Source organism: Neomonachus schauinslandi, chromosome 8, assembly GCF_002201575.2.
Source record: "Neomonachus schauinslandi chromosome 8, ASM220157v2, whole genome shotgun sequence".
In the NCBI taxonomy this organism is placed as follows: Eukaryota; Metazoa; Chordata; class Mammalia; order Carnivora; family Phocidae; genus Neomonachus; species Neomonachus schauinslandi.
The window spans coordinates 112,511,624-112,526,579 of NC_058410.1; the positions used below are offsets into that span (position 1 = coordinate 112,511,624).

The 14,956-nt window shown below is 47.9% G+C and overlaps 1 protein-coding gene across 1 annotated transcript in view; it reads right to left on the reverse strand.

Moving 5' to 3' along the window:
- Window positions 1–14,956, reverse strand: part of TBC1D22B (TBC1 domain family member 22B) — a 71,274-nt gene that overhangs the window by 29,699 nt on the left and 26,619 nt on the right. The window contains exons 4-8 of the mRNA XM_021684614.2: window positions 12,646–12,825; window positions 12,036–12,106; window positions 10,526–10,654; window positions 9,259–9,324; window positions 5,482–5,596 (exon numbers count right to left, since the gene is read on the reverse strand). Of these exons, the coding sequence (XP_021540289.1) occupies window positions 5,482–5,596; window positions 9,259–9,324; window positions 10,526–10,654; window positions 12,036–12,106; window positions 12,646–12,825 (561 nt within the window). The remainder of the gene's footprint in view (window positions 1–5,481; window positions 5,597–9,258; window positions 9,325–10,525; window positions 10,655–12,035; window positions 12,107–12,645; window positions 12,826–14,956) is intronic.

Here is a 14,956-nt window from a genome sequence, read left to right on the forward strand (position 1 = left end):
ATAAGCTTTTCTATCTTAAGATACTATTATTTGGGGTTCCCAGTCACATGTAGCCACGCTAGCCCTAATCTGATCATCTACAACATATCCAAGTGGAAATGTCACATGGGGAACTGGACTCCTAAGTCAGAGGCCTGGGAAAGACTTCCCTTCTGGGGGTTCCATGGCTGTGATGCTTCTGAAAACTTCACGCTTCAAGTAAAACTTGAAATGAAAATCCTACTATACGGCTTCCTGCAGAAGAGAAGAGGGAGAGTGATTTAATACTGTTTCTTTTTGTACCAACAGAAACCAGCAGACACCACTCTGTTTTTGAAAACAAGATCATGAACTCTGCTCTTCTGAAGGATTTCTTCATATGTATCCCTTAAATAGTTGCCATTAAGCAATTTATTTTGATGATGACCACACTATCAGTTATACTGGACCTTAATATGTTCATAACTAGATCAATAATATCATCTGAGCCCAGAAGTTCTCATAGATGAGAGTCTGGAGGTCATCTGCAGTCCCGGGGGTCACAGGCCGGAGACTCCGTCTCCTTTAGCACCGTCACCCTGGGCCCAGACACAGCTGCCTTATCCACAGGTGACCCACCTCCACATGAGCAGCTGGCTTCAGCAGATAAAGCTGCTGCCTGGGGGCCAGGCTAGCTAGAGACAACTTCTCTGTCAGCTCAGAGGGAGTCACTTTTACAACAAATATGACACACCATGAAGTAGGATCAGGTGCTAATTTATAGAAGGGACAGCGGTGGGAAAGAGATCAGGGAGGAGATATAGGAGAAGCTCTGATAGAGCAGATCCTCCACGCTAGAGTTCAGTGAGATGGGGCAGTGGGGGAAGGCTACCTGGTGGGACCTGCCCAGGCGAAGCAGCCCAAGTGTCCACCGACAGATGAATTTATAAAGATGATATACACAATGGAATATTATTCAGCCCTAAGAAAGAATGAAATCTTGCCATTTGCAATGACGTGGATGGAGCTAGAGGGTATTATGCTAAGCAAAATAAGTCAGAGAAAGACTAATACCATATGATTTTACTCATAGGTGGAATTTAAGAAACAAACGAGCAAAGGGGAAAAAAAAGAGAGAGAGAAAGGGGGGCAAACCAAGAAACAGACTCTTTTTTTTTTTTTTAAGATTTTATTTATTTATTTGAGAGAGAGAGAGTGAGAGAGAGCATGAGAGGGGAGAGGGTCAGAGGGAGAAGCAGACTCCCTGCCGAGCAGGGAGCCCGATGCGGGACTCGATCCAGGGACTCCAGGATCACGACCTGAGCCGAAGGCAGTCGCTTAACCAACTGAGCCACCCAGGCGCCCCGAAGAAACAGACTCTTAACTACAGAGAACAAACTGATGGTGACCAGAGGGGAGAAGGTGGGGGGGGATGAATGAAACAGGTGATGGGGACTGAACAGAGCACTTGTGATGAGCATCAGATGATGTGTGGAAGTGTTGAATCACTATATTGTGCACCTGAAACTAATATTACACTGTATGTTAACTACCTGGAATTTAAAATGAAAACTTGAAAAAAAGAAAAAGGTAGAAACATAAAGTTCATATGGAAGTAGAGCCACGACAATTTTTTAAAAAGGATGAGGAAAGGGCCCTGGAATAATGATAAAAACACATAATAAAGCTCAAAACCCCAAGCTGTGTGCTGCTTGCATAGAAATGGAGATAAATGGAACAGAATAAAGAAGTAGAGCCATGTAAATAAAGGAATTAGTATTATATCATGAAAAGGGATGTCACAGCAGCGAAGAAAGGATGGTTATTTATAAAAGGTTGCTGAAATAATGAACCACTGGGTTGCACGGGAACTTTAATCTCAACCCTCACCATACGGGAAAGCAAATTAATAATGAAATTTAAAAAGCTAAATGCAAAAACAAACCCACAAGAGAAGAAAACACGGGAGGGTATTTTCATAATATTGGAGTGGGGAAGGAAAGACTTCCTAAGCAAGATACTGAATCCCAAAACCACGAAGGAGGAGCAGTCTCCTTCGGGTCCTCAGCACGGTTTTTGAGCACCTCCACTAGAGAGCAGGGCCCGCGCCTGTCGGCTCAGCCCCTCTATCTCCGGGCACGTAACACAAGCTCATAAACACCTGCCGAATGGGCAGATTTGACTACGTAAAAATTAGGAAGTTCTACATAAGGAGACACAACAAACAAAGTTAAAAGACAAGTGATGGTCTTGGAGAAAAACAATATTAGGTTGAGCCATATAAAATTCCCATTTTGGGGGGGGGTACAGGGGTAAAAATGGCTGAATATTAGCAATTTCATGTGGTGGGACCTAGTATTTTTAACACATACCAGATAAAGGATGAATCTATCTAATTTACAAAAAGTCCTTACAGAACAACAAGACCAGCAATCCAACAGGAAAAAATGGTAAAGAATTTGAACAAGCAGATCACAAAGACAGAAATGCTAATATGTACCCCTCACTCCAGAGCAAGTGAAGCAAAAACTGAAACACAGACCACGGTTAATTTACCAGGCTGCAGAAATAGGATTAGATTGACATATCTAGTTTTGCTAAGGATTCAAAGAAAAGTGCACCCACACATTAGTGGTTGCAGTATAAACTGGTATAAACTTCTCTGGAATGTGATTTAGTAGTACCTGTTTGGCATGCTCTTAGGACTACCAATCTCACTTCTGGGACTCTCTTTCAGAGAAATATGTATTTTTTAAAATATTTTATTTATTTATTAGAGAGAGAGCACAAGCAGGGGGAGCGGCAGGCAGAGGAAGAAGCAGGCGCCCGTTTTGATTTTTTTAATGAGCATGTACTTCTACCGCAATTTTTTTTTTTTTTTTAAAGGCAAGGTGCAGTAAGAAAGGTACTGCCCTCTTTGGGGCACAGAATGGAGTAGAGGGAGCCATTAGAAGTCCAAGAACAGGAATCTAAGTTGAAACACCACCAAATCATATAAAGAGGACAGGTATTAAGGTCAAAAGACCTGGGTCTGAGTCTGGAAAGCTCATTAAATCTTTGAGCCTTGGATTTCTCACCTGTAAACTGAGTTGATACACCTACCTTAAAGAAATACTGGGGCCTACTGAATGAAATACAGTATGTCAAAGTGCTTTGCAAAATGGTAAAGTGCTTTAAGAATCAGGTTGTTATCACCGGCTGGCACGGCAAAGCCCCAGGTTGAAAACTGGAAAAACAAGGTGCTAAAGCTACAGAATCCTAAGGGGAAAAGAGGGATGGGAACTGATGGAATGAGAGAGATTTAAGAGACACACCAACCAATTAGAACGTGTGGACCCAATCTGCACCCTGATTCAAATAAACTATTAGACATGTTTATGAGAATGAGAAAAATGTGGATGCTGATTGTATATTAGATTATACTCAGAAGCTATTATAACTTTTTAGCTGTTAATAGGGCATTTATGGCTGTGGGTTTCTTTAATCATTGTCTTCTAGAGGTACATATAAAAATATTTATGGATGAAACGATATGATATCTGATATTGCTTCCAAATAATTCACAAAGAGGAAAGGGTGGAAAATGGCCAGAGGCAGGGATGGAACAAGACTGGCTGGTGAAGGTGGGTGAGAGATAAGATTTGTGGCATGCTATTTTTCTACTTTTACAAATGTTTGAAACTTAACCTAATTAAAGTTTTTATAAAAAATGAATGGACCCCACCTTCCTCCGTCTAGGAGGAGGTACCAAGACCCTTCTGAAGTCTGTTGCAGAAGTAAAACTGGGTAGAGCCTCACCAAGACTGGCCCCAAGGAAGGGTGGAGAAGCCCACGCTTTATTGCGTAAACACTGCGGGTGAGCAGGTGGTGCTGACAAATACCAAGATCAGAATGCAGTCACATCTATCAAAGAAAGGCACAGTGCTTGGTGGGACCCACAGCGTTGTGCCTACAGAAAGAAAAGGAAAATTTGGTACAAAATATAAGTGGCAGCTAACAGGATAATTAAACATCCAATTATAACTGCAGCTGCTGCGGATTATTTCAAACTGGCTTAATACTGCTACCAAGATTTCACGCCAGCGTTTACACTCCAAATGTCGATTAGTGAATGGCTTAATACCTTTCTAGGCTCATCCTTTAATACTATTTCAGAAAAGTGCTATTGCAAGAAACTACCCCCAAATCCCAACAGATCAGCTGCACTGCTCTTAATAAAGTTAAACACAGAGAATTAAGCTGCCTCCGAAAGCTGACCTATTAATGTGAAGGGAAAATGAAAAGTCCTATAGCAAAAGCTTTATTTATATGCTTTTGGTAGCTACATTTTAACTTATCTTTCTTTTGCTTGGGATCCCCTGGTTGAGTGAGCAAGGGTGACCTTACTCCCAGTTCTGCCCTGGTTGCTGCCACTAAGGGGGACTAGGGATGGTGTCATTCAGTTGCCTTACTTTTCAGAGACTGCCTCATTCATAAAAGACCAAAACGCCATCCGTTGAGGCCCACCAGAAAACAATGAGATGGATCAAGTGAGACATTTTTACGCCCTTACCTTCCAAGGGGCTCTACTCTGGTCTATTTCTCATTACCTTCCTCCCCCCCTGCACTGGCTTCCTCCAAAACCCACAATAACCCACCGCCTCCAGAGCCTAAAGAAAAGGGTTCTAGTCCTCGCTCTGCCACCAATGAGGAGGCAGGGCATCTCACGACCCATCGGTGAAATGAGGGGATCACACGGATGGTGTTCTGAGACCCCTCCAACGTTCTTATTTCCTCATGAGCTCCCCCTTAACTGGCTGAGAGAACCAACATGACAGATAGGTTTTCCTGTGAATCTCTAAGCACAAGAGGTTGAGGAAACCAAAAGGAGAAGGGGAGGATCCTTAACCCCTTTTAAGACTCTGCCTAATTCAGGCCTGGCCAGAGGAGGAGGCTGGAGTTAAGTTAAGAAAACTGAACTGCCGCCATGATATCCACTCCTTCTATCCAAAGTGACAAACACCTAATGGGGCAAGAGGCGAAGGAGGAAGGGAGAAATCAAGGTCCTGGAGCTCTCCTCGGCCCCTTCCGTTACCTCCAACGTGAGCTCGATTCTGGTGCCCCCAGCTTTCCTCCTCTACACGGCCACATCCTGCTGCTAAGATACAGCATGTGAACTCAAGTGTGAAGGCCTCATGTACAATCTAAAATTCCAGCTTTCATGGAGGATGGCCTTTGAGACAAGTTCAAAACAATCCCAAAATGACCTCAAATAAAGCTTCGAACCATCTGTGTATGGCAGAACATAAAGGTATCCATTTGGTCCTTCTGTGCAGGTCGTTTCCAGGTGAGAACTGTGGCCATCTCAAGAGAGAAACTAACTCCAGGTTGCTACTGCTGTCAAAACAGGGTTAGCTGTGTATTCGAGGGCCACGATCTCTTTTTTAGCAAGACATGCCTACTGGCTGCACTCTTGGGAAAAACAAACACACCGCAGATAAGAAACAGCAATCGTTTGTTCAACTTGGTACTCATGCTTCTTACCCACATATTCTGAGAGGAAGACGACAAAGAACGGGGTGACCAGGTCATTAATTCCCTGGACATACCCACTGGCAGGGTGTCGGATGGCCCAGATAAATAGAATTCTTTCGAAGATCTAGGAAAATGAGAAAGAAGACATGACTGTTAATCATAGGGCTACGCTCCCTCCCTGCACTTACCCACCTCACAATGTACCTCGGGGATGCGGCCGAACTTTTATTAAATTCTAAAACTACTGTGGGACAAAGGAAGTATATAAAAATGCAGAAAGTTCCTAAGAAGCTGGTTGTTTTTAAGCAGGGGTGGACAGTTCTTGCCCTCTGTCTCTCTTTGCAGTAGGCAGTCACTGTGATGTAAAGGTGGAAGAAGGGCAGGACAGTGACACAGATGGCTGAGGAGAAGGTCTGCTATGGACGGCACTGACCGGGCCCCCACACTCTCATTTGTAGACGACTGGTTCTCCAGCTCCAGAAGCAAGATGGTAGAACACCTTAGCTCTGATACCTTTTCTAAATCTTTTTCATCATCACAGGAAGTGAAGAGGAAACACCCTCTGCACCACGCTCCTTCTCCCCACGGAGACGGAAAGAAACATAGACCTAGATGTACTTCTAGCCCCGCCTGACTGGGAGCCAGGGACAGACTGTCAATGCAGGAAGTCACTTCGTGTATCAGGACGCAACCCGGACATTCGCTGGGGACAGGAAGTCAAATAAACCTAATCCTACAGCTGGGACCTTGAGAACAGAGAAATCAGCCCGGAACTCCATGGGAAAGCTGCTGGGGTTAAGTATATTGGCCACAAGAGGCCAGAGACCTACAGTGGGGAGAAAGAAAAGATTTTGGGGGTCCCTCTGCCTTCATTAGGCCCTCTCAATCCTCCCTCCGCCTCCTGCCCCATCTTCTCTGATGCTGCTTATCTCCTGGCTTCATCCTGGTGACCGCCAACTCCCCAGTTCAACAAATTCTTTACACTGGCTTTGACTGGGCTGCCTCATGTCTCTAGGAGCCACACCAGAGGAATGGCAGAGCTGATGGTGACCGCGGACGGGGGTACGGGAGATGAGTGGGCCCCCACAGCGCATGGGCTCTGGGGAAGACTGCAGAGGCCTTCTCAGAGGTCAGGTGCAAGGGAGAACCACCCCCACCGCCAGGGAGAACAATAGCAAGGAAATGCTTGTATGGTTTTGGAGTTGGTGAGCTAGCATAGGAGAGAAGTAGAGAATCTAGAGACACAATAAAGGATGTTTCACAGCCCCCATGTTGCGTCTGCCTTCCAGCTGGCAGAGGGAGCTGAGAAACACACCCATTGTCTACACTCCTGCCCTTACAGGCAATGAGAACAAAGCCCGGCCTGGAAGCGAGGTGGCCTCTCTGCCTCCACTAGACTTGCCCACTTGCTCTCTGGGGCCGAGGGAAGGGTGTGGCATCCTCACCTGTGTTAGGCCCAATATGCTAATGGAGAACCTTTTAAATTCTTTCCTACCTCCCTTGGAACAGAAGCTCAAGCTAGACCCACCATGCTCAGAAAGATCTCAAGTAGCCCCTGCCCGGTGGCCTATATCTGTCTGGGCGTCTCTGTTAGTTCTGAAGGACTCACCAGGGCTTCTACTCCACGCTATCAGCTCCTTGTGAATACACAAATCCCAACTGACTGGTTTTAACAATGGCCAAGTGCCTGGAAGCTAGCGGTTCATGGTCAGGAGACTTGTGAGAGTCCCTCTCCGGTCAGGATGGGACAATGCAGGGGCACCTGGGTGGCTCAGTCATTAAGCGTCTGCCTTCGGCTCAGGTCATGATCCCAGGGTCCTGCGATCGAGCCCTGCATCGGGCTCCCTGCTCAGCGGGAAGCCTGCTTCTCCCTCTCCCACTCCCCCTGCTTGTGTTTCCTCTCTTGCTGTCTGTCAAATAAATAAATAAATAAATTCTTTAAAAAAAAAAAAAAAAAGGATGGGACAATGCAGACGCACAAACACTGTACAAGTGAAGATGCTGAAGACATGGAAATTGAAGAGCACCAGGCCTGGTTACCAGGGGAGACCAGGGAATCTTCATGACAGAGAAACAGTCTGGGATAATCTTGCCTTGTAGAGAGGAGCAAAGAGGATAATCCCTAAAGGTTTTTCTTGTACCTCTTGTACTTGTGCGGGTAATTCTGACTTATTATAGTCAATTCTCAAGTATCTTTCAGATATGCAAAGCAAGTCTTTCAATATTCAGTGTTAGTTCCCTGCTCCTTGGTTGGCATTTTAAGGATTAAGTAATACTCTTTGACTATAGCCTGCTAGATGTAAAGATGATTCAAGAAAAAATGGAAAGAATATACTTTGAGTTTCCTTCTTTGTACTCATGTTCCACTACTAGGAAAAGCATTTTCAACAAACTACTTTCCCTGTCTCAAAGTTTAGAGTCAGCATGCACAGGTAAAAGAGAAGTTGCTGAACATCTCCAAGTTAAAGTGAGGAATAAGCAGGGCTGAGCTGTGGAAACAATGAGAGACACAAAGGGATCCTCAGTGGATTTTTAGCTTCCTCTGAGCTGAATCTTAGAGGTAAAATAATGGTGTCACCCTCAAAATCGTCTTTAAGCTATTGGTAAGTTATGAGGGGTCCCACCAATAAAATTATGAATATAATCTAAAGTCAAATAGAAATTATCTTGAGCCATGTTATCACCACCCCTCTCTATATGAGGATAACTGAAAACAGAGTTCAGAAAGCACTTACACTCAGTGTCCTAGCTACTGTGAAGCTGCTAAGGAAATCCCTAATCTCAAGATGGTTATAATTACTGCTTGGGTCAAAAAATAATAGTCCCACTGAGACCTTCCATGTGCTTCACTAGCCTGTTAGGTCTCCCGATATCACTACTAATTCAGCCTCTGGGCGTATACCCAAAAGGATTTAAACCAGGGACTCAAACAGGTATGTACAGACCCATGTTCACAGCAGTGTTATTCACAATACCCCAAAGGGGGAAGCAACCCAACTGCCCATGGATGGACGACTGGATTAACAACATGTGTTATACACACACAAGGACTATAACTCAGTTTTAAAAGGAAGGAAATTATGACACCTGCTACAGCATAGATGGAACTCTGAAGACATTCTGCCAAGTGAAATAAGCCAGTAACACAAGGACAAACATGATAGGATCCTACTTATTTGAAGTACCCGAAATATTCAAATTCACAGAGACAGAAAGTAGGATGGTGGTTGCTGGGGAACGAAGGATTATTGTTTAATAGGTGCAGAGTTTCAGGTTGGGAAGATGGAAAGAAGTCCTCATGATGGGTGGTGGTGACGGCTGTCCAAGTGTGAATGTACTTAATGGCACTGAAACTGTACACTTGAAAACGGTTAAAATGGTACCTTTCATGTTATGTATACTTATTGCAATAAAAACCAAACACCGCCCCAGCGTGATAAAGTAGAGCAAACACAGGACTAGGAATTCTAAGGTGTGGGTTCTAGTCTTCATTCTGTTCCCAGGTAACTGTAAGACTCCGGGTAAGTCCCTTAACTTCTCAAAGCGCTACCTGGCCCCTAGGTTTGTTAAGAAGAGCAGATGAGAAAGCCCAAGAATGCGCTCTGCAGGGACCACAGCTCCACATCTGAACATGAGGCACTTCCACGATCGGCCGTCAACCTGCCCACGGTTGGAGGGAGGCCTAGGGCACGGCCGTGCGGAACAGGCACTGCAGGGGTTACCGCGGGGCAGAGGGGGCTGAGGGGGCTGGGGAGAAGGGCCCAGAACGTCAAGTACTTCCCTCACCTCCTGTACAAGTGGCTGCTGGAACAACGGAATGAGCGGGTTTGTCCTTGGAATGTCAATGTGAATCTGAAAAAGAGAAGTCAGGTCTAAAAACACAAATGCCAGTTTGTTCTTTTGAGAAGTTGTTTTCTTAGGAACTGGGAATCCAGGGAGTAAGAGTGAGAGCACATTTTATATTTAGAAAGAAGTGACAGACACACCAAAAAAGTCTAGTGAAACCCACCTGTCCATCTGGAATACATTTCCATGAGAGCGAGAGCTTACTGAAAGTGAGGAAACCTCCCCAAATAAACCCCTCACATCGACTAGCAATAGGCTTCACAACCTAAGAGGATCAACCGCTTTTTCCTCTTGCTCTGGAGTCTGTTTCACTCTGGGCTGGCACTTACTCAACAGGTATGATCAAAATGGGTACCCCTCCTTCAGAATCTTCCTCCTCAACAGTCGCCAAGGACTGGAAGGGCTCTGACGGCTGCATTCATGTGCCAGGACGGGGAGCCCAAGGGAGCTGGCACTGGAAGTCCTCACTTCTGTTACCAAAGAGATCACTATGGTTGGTTTCAGCTTCAGGATGTCTCAGCACCCAGTCTGACGACCCTAAGGACTGTGTCGGCGGCAGCAGAGGCTACTTCAGTTCCCGAGGCTTGCTGAGGTCTTCCCCCTCCCCTTCTTGTCCCTCCCCTCCTCTTTCAGCAGGCTGCAGGGACAGCTGTGAGGATGACAGGACACTCCCTGCCGAGCCTGCTGGTAACTACTGTTCCTGCAGACAGACGGACAGACGGGGGCCCTGCGCTACGGCTGCCAGAAGGACATACTAATGTCACACGGTCCAGAGGGACTGCACCACTCCTGGGCGAGCTCATCTTTCACTCTGTGCCCCATGATCCTTACTACTTGCCATCTGGGGACCAGTAGCACCATCACCATCTGAGAGTTTGTTTGAAGTGAAGGTCTCACCCTAGACCCACTGAATCAGAATCTGCATTTTATCATAATCCTTAGGTGGGCTTTTATCAAGATCCTAGGTGATTTGTACGCACATTAAAGTCTGAGAAGCACTGCAGTGATTAATGCCAAAAAAAAAAAAAATCTATTTAAAATGGCTAAAATCAGAGCTATTCATTAGAAAGAGGGGAAGCAGTTCTAGGAATAAATGTAATTCCTAACCAGCACATCAGAGCCGGAAGACTTGGAAATCCTGCACCATGACAGTACTCCCAGGAGACAAACCATTATGACTAGTAATCGAAAAGGGTGACGACTGTACCTGTCGGTAGGTATCCTGGTGATGTTCCTCATTTCGAGAGTCATAATACTGCTCAATGAAGCCAAAATATTCCTCCCGCTTCCGCTGCAGGGTCAACTTCCTCCTCTCGGTGTTTGCTGGGAGATAGCCCTACAGACAGGACTGCTGGTCAGATGGGGACACACGTTGGTTGGATGAATCCTTAATTTTCTATTTTAGCCTGAGGAGTGGCTTATAAACTGTGGAAGGAATGGAAGGACGACTGCCAAGAGGACAAGAGTCATCCCTTCTTGGGTCTGGGCCACCCAGTGCTTGCGCTCTCCTCCTTCAACGAGCCCCACATGTGGGCAGATGAAGCAAGGCCCGCTTTCCCGGGGTTACTTACACCCGTGGCCCCACACCGCATGGGGTGCGCATTCTGCGGGCCTGCGCTCCAGAGCTCTGGGAGTTGGCTCGGCAGAACAGTGAATGTAGGTCAACGGGAAGGAACTGGACCCAAGTTGGGGCCTCTGAGGGCTGCATGTGTGCAAGGTAATACGTCCAAGAATCCCAGCAATACGGCCACCTCGATGACGCATCTCAGTGGTGGGCCATGTACGTCCGGGCCAGTCACATAATCTTTTCCGCGGTAACAGTCAGAATTCCCAGCTTAGGAAGCTGAATGGAATCTGGGACATAGCAGCGACAATGCGCAGACACAGAACTCCTGGCAGGGGCCTGCTGCCTCGCCAAACTCCAGGCCAACTTCCCTCCTCACCCCTGGTCTAGATCCCACTCTCCATTCTTGCAACTCCTGCTCCCCTTCCGTTCTCACCAAATCTACTCTTCACTGCACCTGCCCTTCCTGGAAGTGGCCCAGGCACTGATAACACGGTTGTGGGACTGGGGAGCGGGGAGCATTCAGGAAGAGAGGCCCTTCCTCTAGCAGACATTTATGTACTACATCCCACGGCCAGTGCCTGGAGAGCGGGGACTGTGCTTTATTCATGGCCACCTATCCGTGCCCGGCAAACAGCAGGCCCTTAATCATTCCTGACTAGATGGATGAATGAATGTGACCGGCTCAGGAAATCCTAGTGTCCCTATCCCAGGGGCTGGCCCAGTGCTCTGTCCTTAGGGCAAGCAGGACTAGTGCAGGCTTCTGAGGGAGGCCCATTTCTCAGCCCTTCACGGCTGCAGAGTGGCTCTCCCCCACTCTGGTTATTCCTACTGGAAAAGGAGGCAAGTCCAGGGAACGTGGGAGCTGGCCCAAACAAGTGCCGGGATCCCCATCTCACTACACTCTTTCTCCCTGGTGTTGAGAACATGAGATTGTGACCACAGGGAAAAGCGGTGCTCCTCTATACGTGTGTGAGTAAGCTTGCAAGAGTGTTTCTTCATGCACAGAAATAAGAGGACAGTCCCACAGATCTGCTGTACCCATTCGGACTGGAGAAGTCTATGCAGTAAGATGAACGTGTCCAGACTAACCTCATCAGGTAAGAAGGGCTGTGTGAGGCTCACGCTTCTCTACACAGTGGGCAGAACTCACCGACAGGAGTCTCCAGGTTACAGGTCGAACCTCCCTGGGAACCCCTGGCCAGCTACACTTCCTCAGTTCATCTGCAAACAGATAACAGCTGTGTTGGATTAGCTCTTCCCACCAAGGCCCTAAGACGAACCTCAGCCGGCACTGCCTGATTCCTCCCACCGTTCAAGAAAGACCACCAGCACCAGCACCAGCAGCGGCTACCGACAAGCACAGGGAAGAAGCCCCGAACAGCAGCCCTGAGCAGCAGAGTGGCCAAGACACGGCTCGGCGGTGGTGATGCAGTCAGCTCGGAGAGCAGACGTAGAGGGGAAAAGGCAGACCAGTGAGTGTGGGTTTCAGTCAGAACTGCCTCGAGGTAGGGGAGACGGAAGCCAGAAGAGTTGCACTATGGTCTACAGGCCACAGAATCCAGTCCCACCTAATTTGGTCCCTAATTTCTAGTAACGTACTTCTGACTTAATACCAGCATGTCACTGCAATGGGCATCAGATCAGGTGATGCTGGAAAAGTAAAAGAAGGAAGAATAAAGAGCAATAGCTTCCAGGTCTCTCTGTGAGAATTCCAGTCACCAAGAGCTCCTACCTTGCCCAGGGGGCTCACGGGGACTCACCTAAGTCAGTGTTGTGGCTGGAGAGAAGCTGACGGAATTTTTCTAGGCGGGTTTTCTCCCGGACGGTCATCGGGGGCGCCCCGGACGCATTCTGGTCCGAGATGCGGGCAACCAGGGGGATGATGGGTCGGAGAGGGAGTGACTGCTGTTTGTGGAGTGGGTTCCTCAGGCATGTATCACCTGCGAGAGTGAAAAGGAGACTGGGCGGCGTGTGGAGCACGGCCTCGGAGGAGCCCCACGCTGGCTGCCCAGCACCAGCCCCGCCGCCAGAAGCGTGTCTGTGCCGCAGGCGGGGTGCCTGAAGGTGCCCGCTGAGGGGCAGCTGGCGACACAAAGCCAGCTGCGCCCCACGCATCTGCCCGGAGGAAGGGCTGCGTTGTGATCACATCCTCCCAAGGCGCCTTCCGTGCTCACAGAGACTCCGGATGCCGTAGCAACTCTGAGCACTTTTTTGGCCACTCCGGAGGGAAACCAAATGTTTCCATTCTACCCCAACTTAGAACGTTCCTTCATGCCTAATACTGAGTTTGGGGGCAGCAGAGCCTAAGGCAGCGTATGCCTTCCCTTTCCACATCACAGAGCACGTGCGCCATGACGACACAGGAGAGCGTGTGTGATAAAAACAGGTGGCTGCTGGCCTGAGACCCCAGGCCCCACGCGGCAGCCCCAAGGGCTGGAGGATCAAGAGCCACGGCACAATCCTGTTTGGGGAGGCTAAAGTTCCTCTGTGCTCCCACATTTCCCACCAAGAGGAACCAGCTTTTAATCCTGCTGGGATATGACTGAAATAACAGGAATACAGACTTGAGCAGAGCCATACGTCTGGTTCTAGACATTTCTAACCTAGATGGTAGGCAGGAGAAAAGAGTGGTGACGGACTGACATTTATTGAGCTCTTACTATGTCTAAGACATCAGGCGGGTCACATTTACCTAGGATCTCTCATTTGATTCTCACAACATACGGTAGGGATTTGGTACTCCTTTACGGAGGACGAAACTGCAGCTCAGAGAGGTTAATGGTGATTTGCTAGTGAGATCTGAGATGCCACCTTAGGTCTATCTGCCTCCAAAACCCTTATTTATTTTACTACTCCAAAGAAAACTCAGTTTTAAATTCTGACTGTCCTTCCATGGCTGTTTCATATTCTTCAATTGTCTGGGCCTTAAAAAGCAGTAGTCACGACAAGAATTAAATGATGAACACTCCGCAACCCGCACAACTAGAGGGCTGACGGAAACGCCTGCCACAGGGTATTCGGCTGGGGTGCCTCGTGACACGTGGGGCCTAGAGAGCGATGTGCACCTCTGATACCCAGATTAACGGATGATGCTCACAGAAGGGACCCTCATACAGGGAATGTTCTGGACGGTCCTGGCTGCACAAGGGCAACACCTTCATTAGAGGCTGTGGCGGGGGCCTCCCTCACAATGGGACCCTTGGAGACCCTCAGTCACAGCACACAGACACTTCCAAGAGCCTACAGCTATGGCCACTCCGTCCACCAACAGCGAATGCCCATGTGGGCATGGCCCTGAGTCCGTGATGGAAAGTGGCCGTGGAATAATTTTAAAGGCATTAGGGCCTAATTTCACGACCATGTGCTTATTCTGAAACTGGAGAAGTTGTTCCCTTAGAACACAAGTTGGGACACACTCCAGGGCTCTGCCGTTCCTCCGCTTCCTTTTCACCCTTTCCCAGTCAGCTGTTCTAACTTTCACTGGAATGATGACACTTCCCTCTCCAGCTCAGAATAACTGGCTTCCATAAAACCCCTTAGAGCAACATTACATACAGCCATGGATGCTAAAAAGAGTACACTGACGGTCCCCAAACATCGGATAAAGCCACCATCACCTTGACCAATTGCTGAAAAAAAGAAACAGGAGGAGTGTCTCCTCCCGCCCCTCCCACCTGATGGGCAAGGAGCGAAGACACAGGGCCTGCAGGCCCACGTTGCTCCATCCCTCGGGAGCAGGAAAAAGCCAGCCCGATGCTAGCGGGTGCTCCCCAGGGCTGAGGAGGCCAGCCAACAGTGCCAAACGTTTGTGGAATTCAGCCACCACCAGCTTTACATACACCAGTCAATATTCTTATTCCTGACCACGTCTAAAGCAAAGTGAAGCAACCAAACTGCAAAAGTCTGGGAAAGGAAGAAGAGAATGGCAGGCAACGCTGGGCGTCAGGAACTGAAGCCCCAGGGAGCCATCAAGGTGGGAGGAGTAAGTACAGCCTATGACCCATCAGGTCACTGATGTTGTACGACAGGCTTGAGCTTTCACATTTATCATCCAGTGAAAGATCTGAGTGA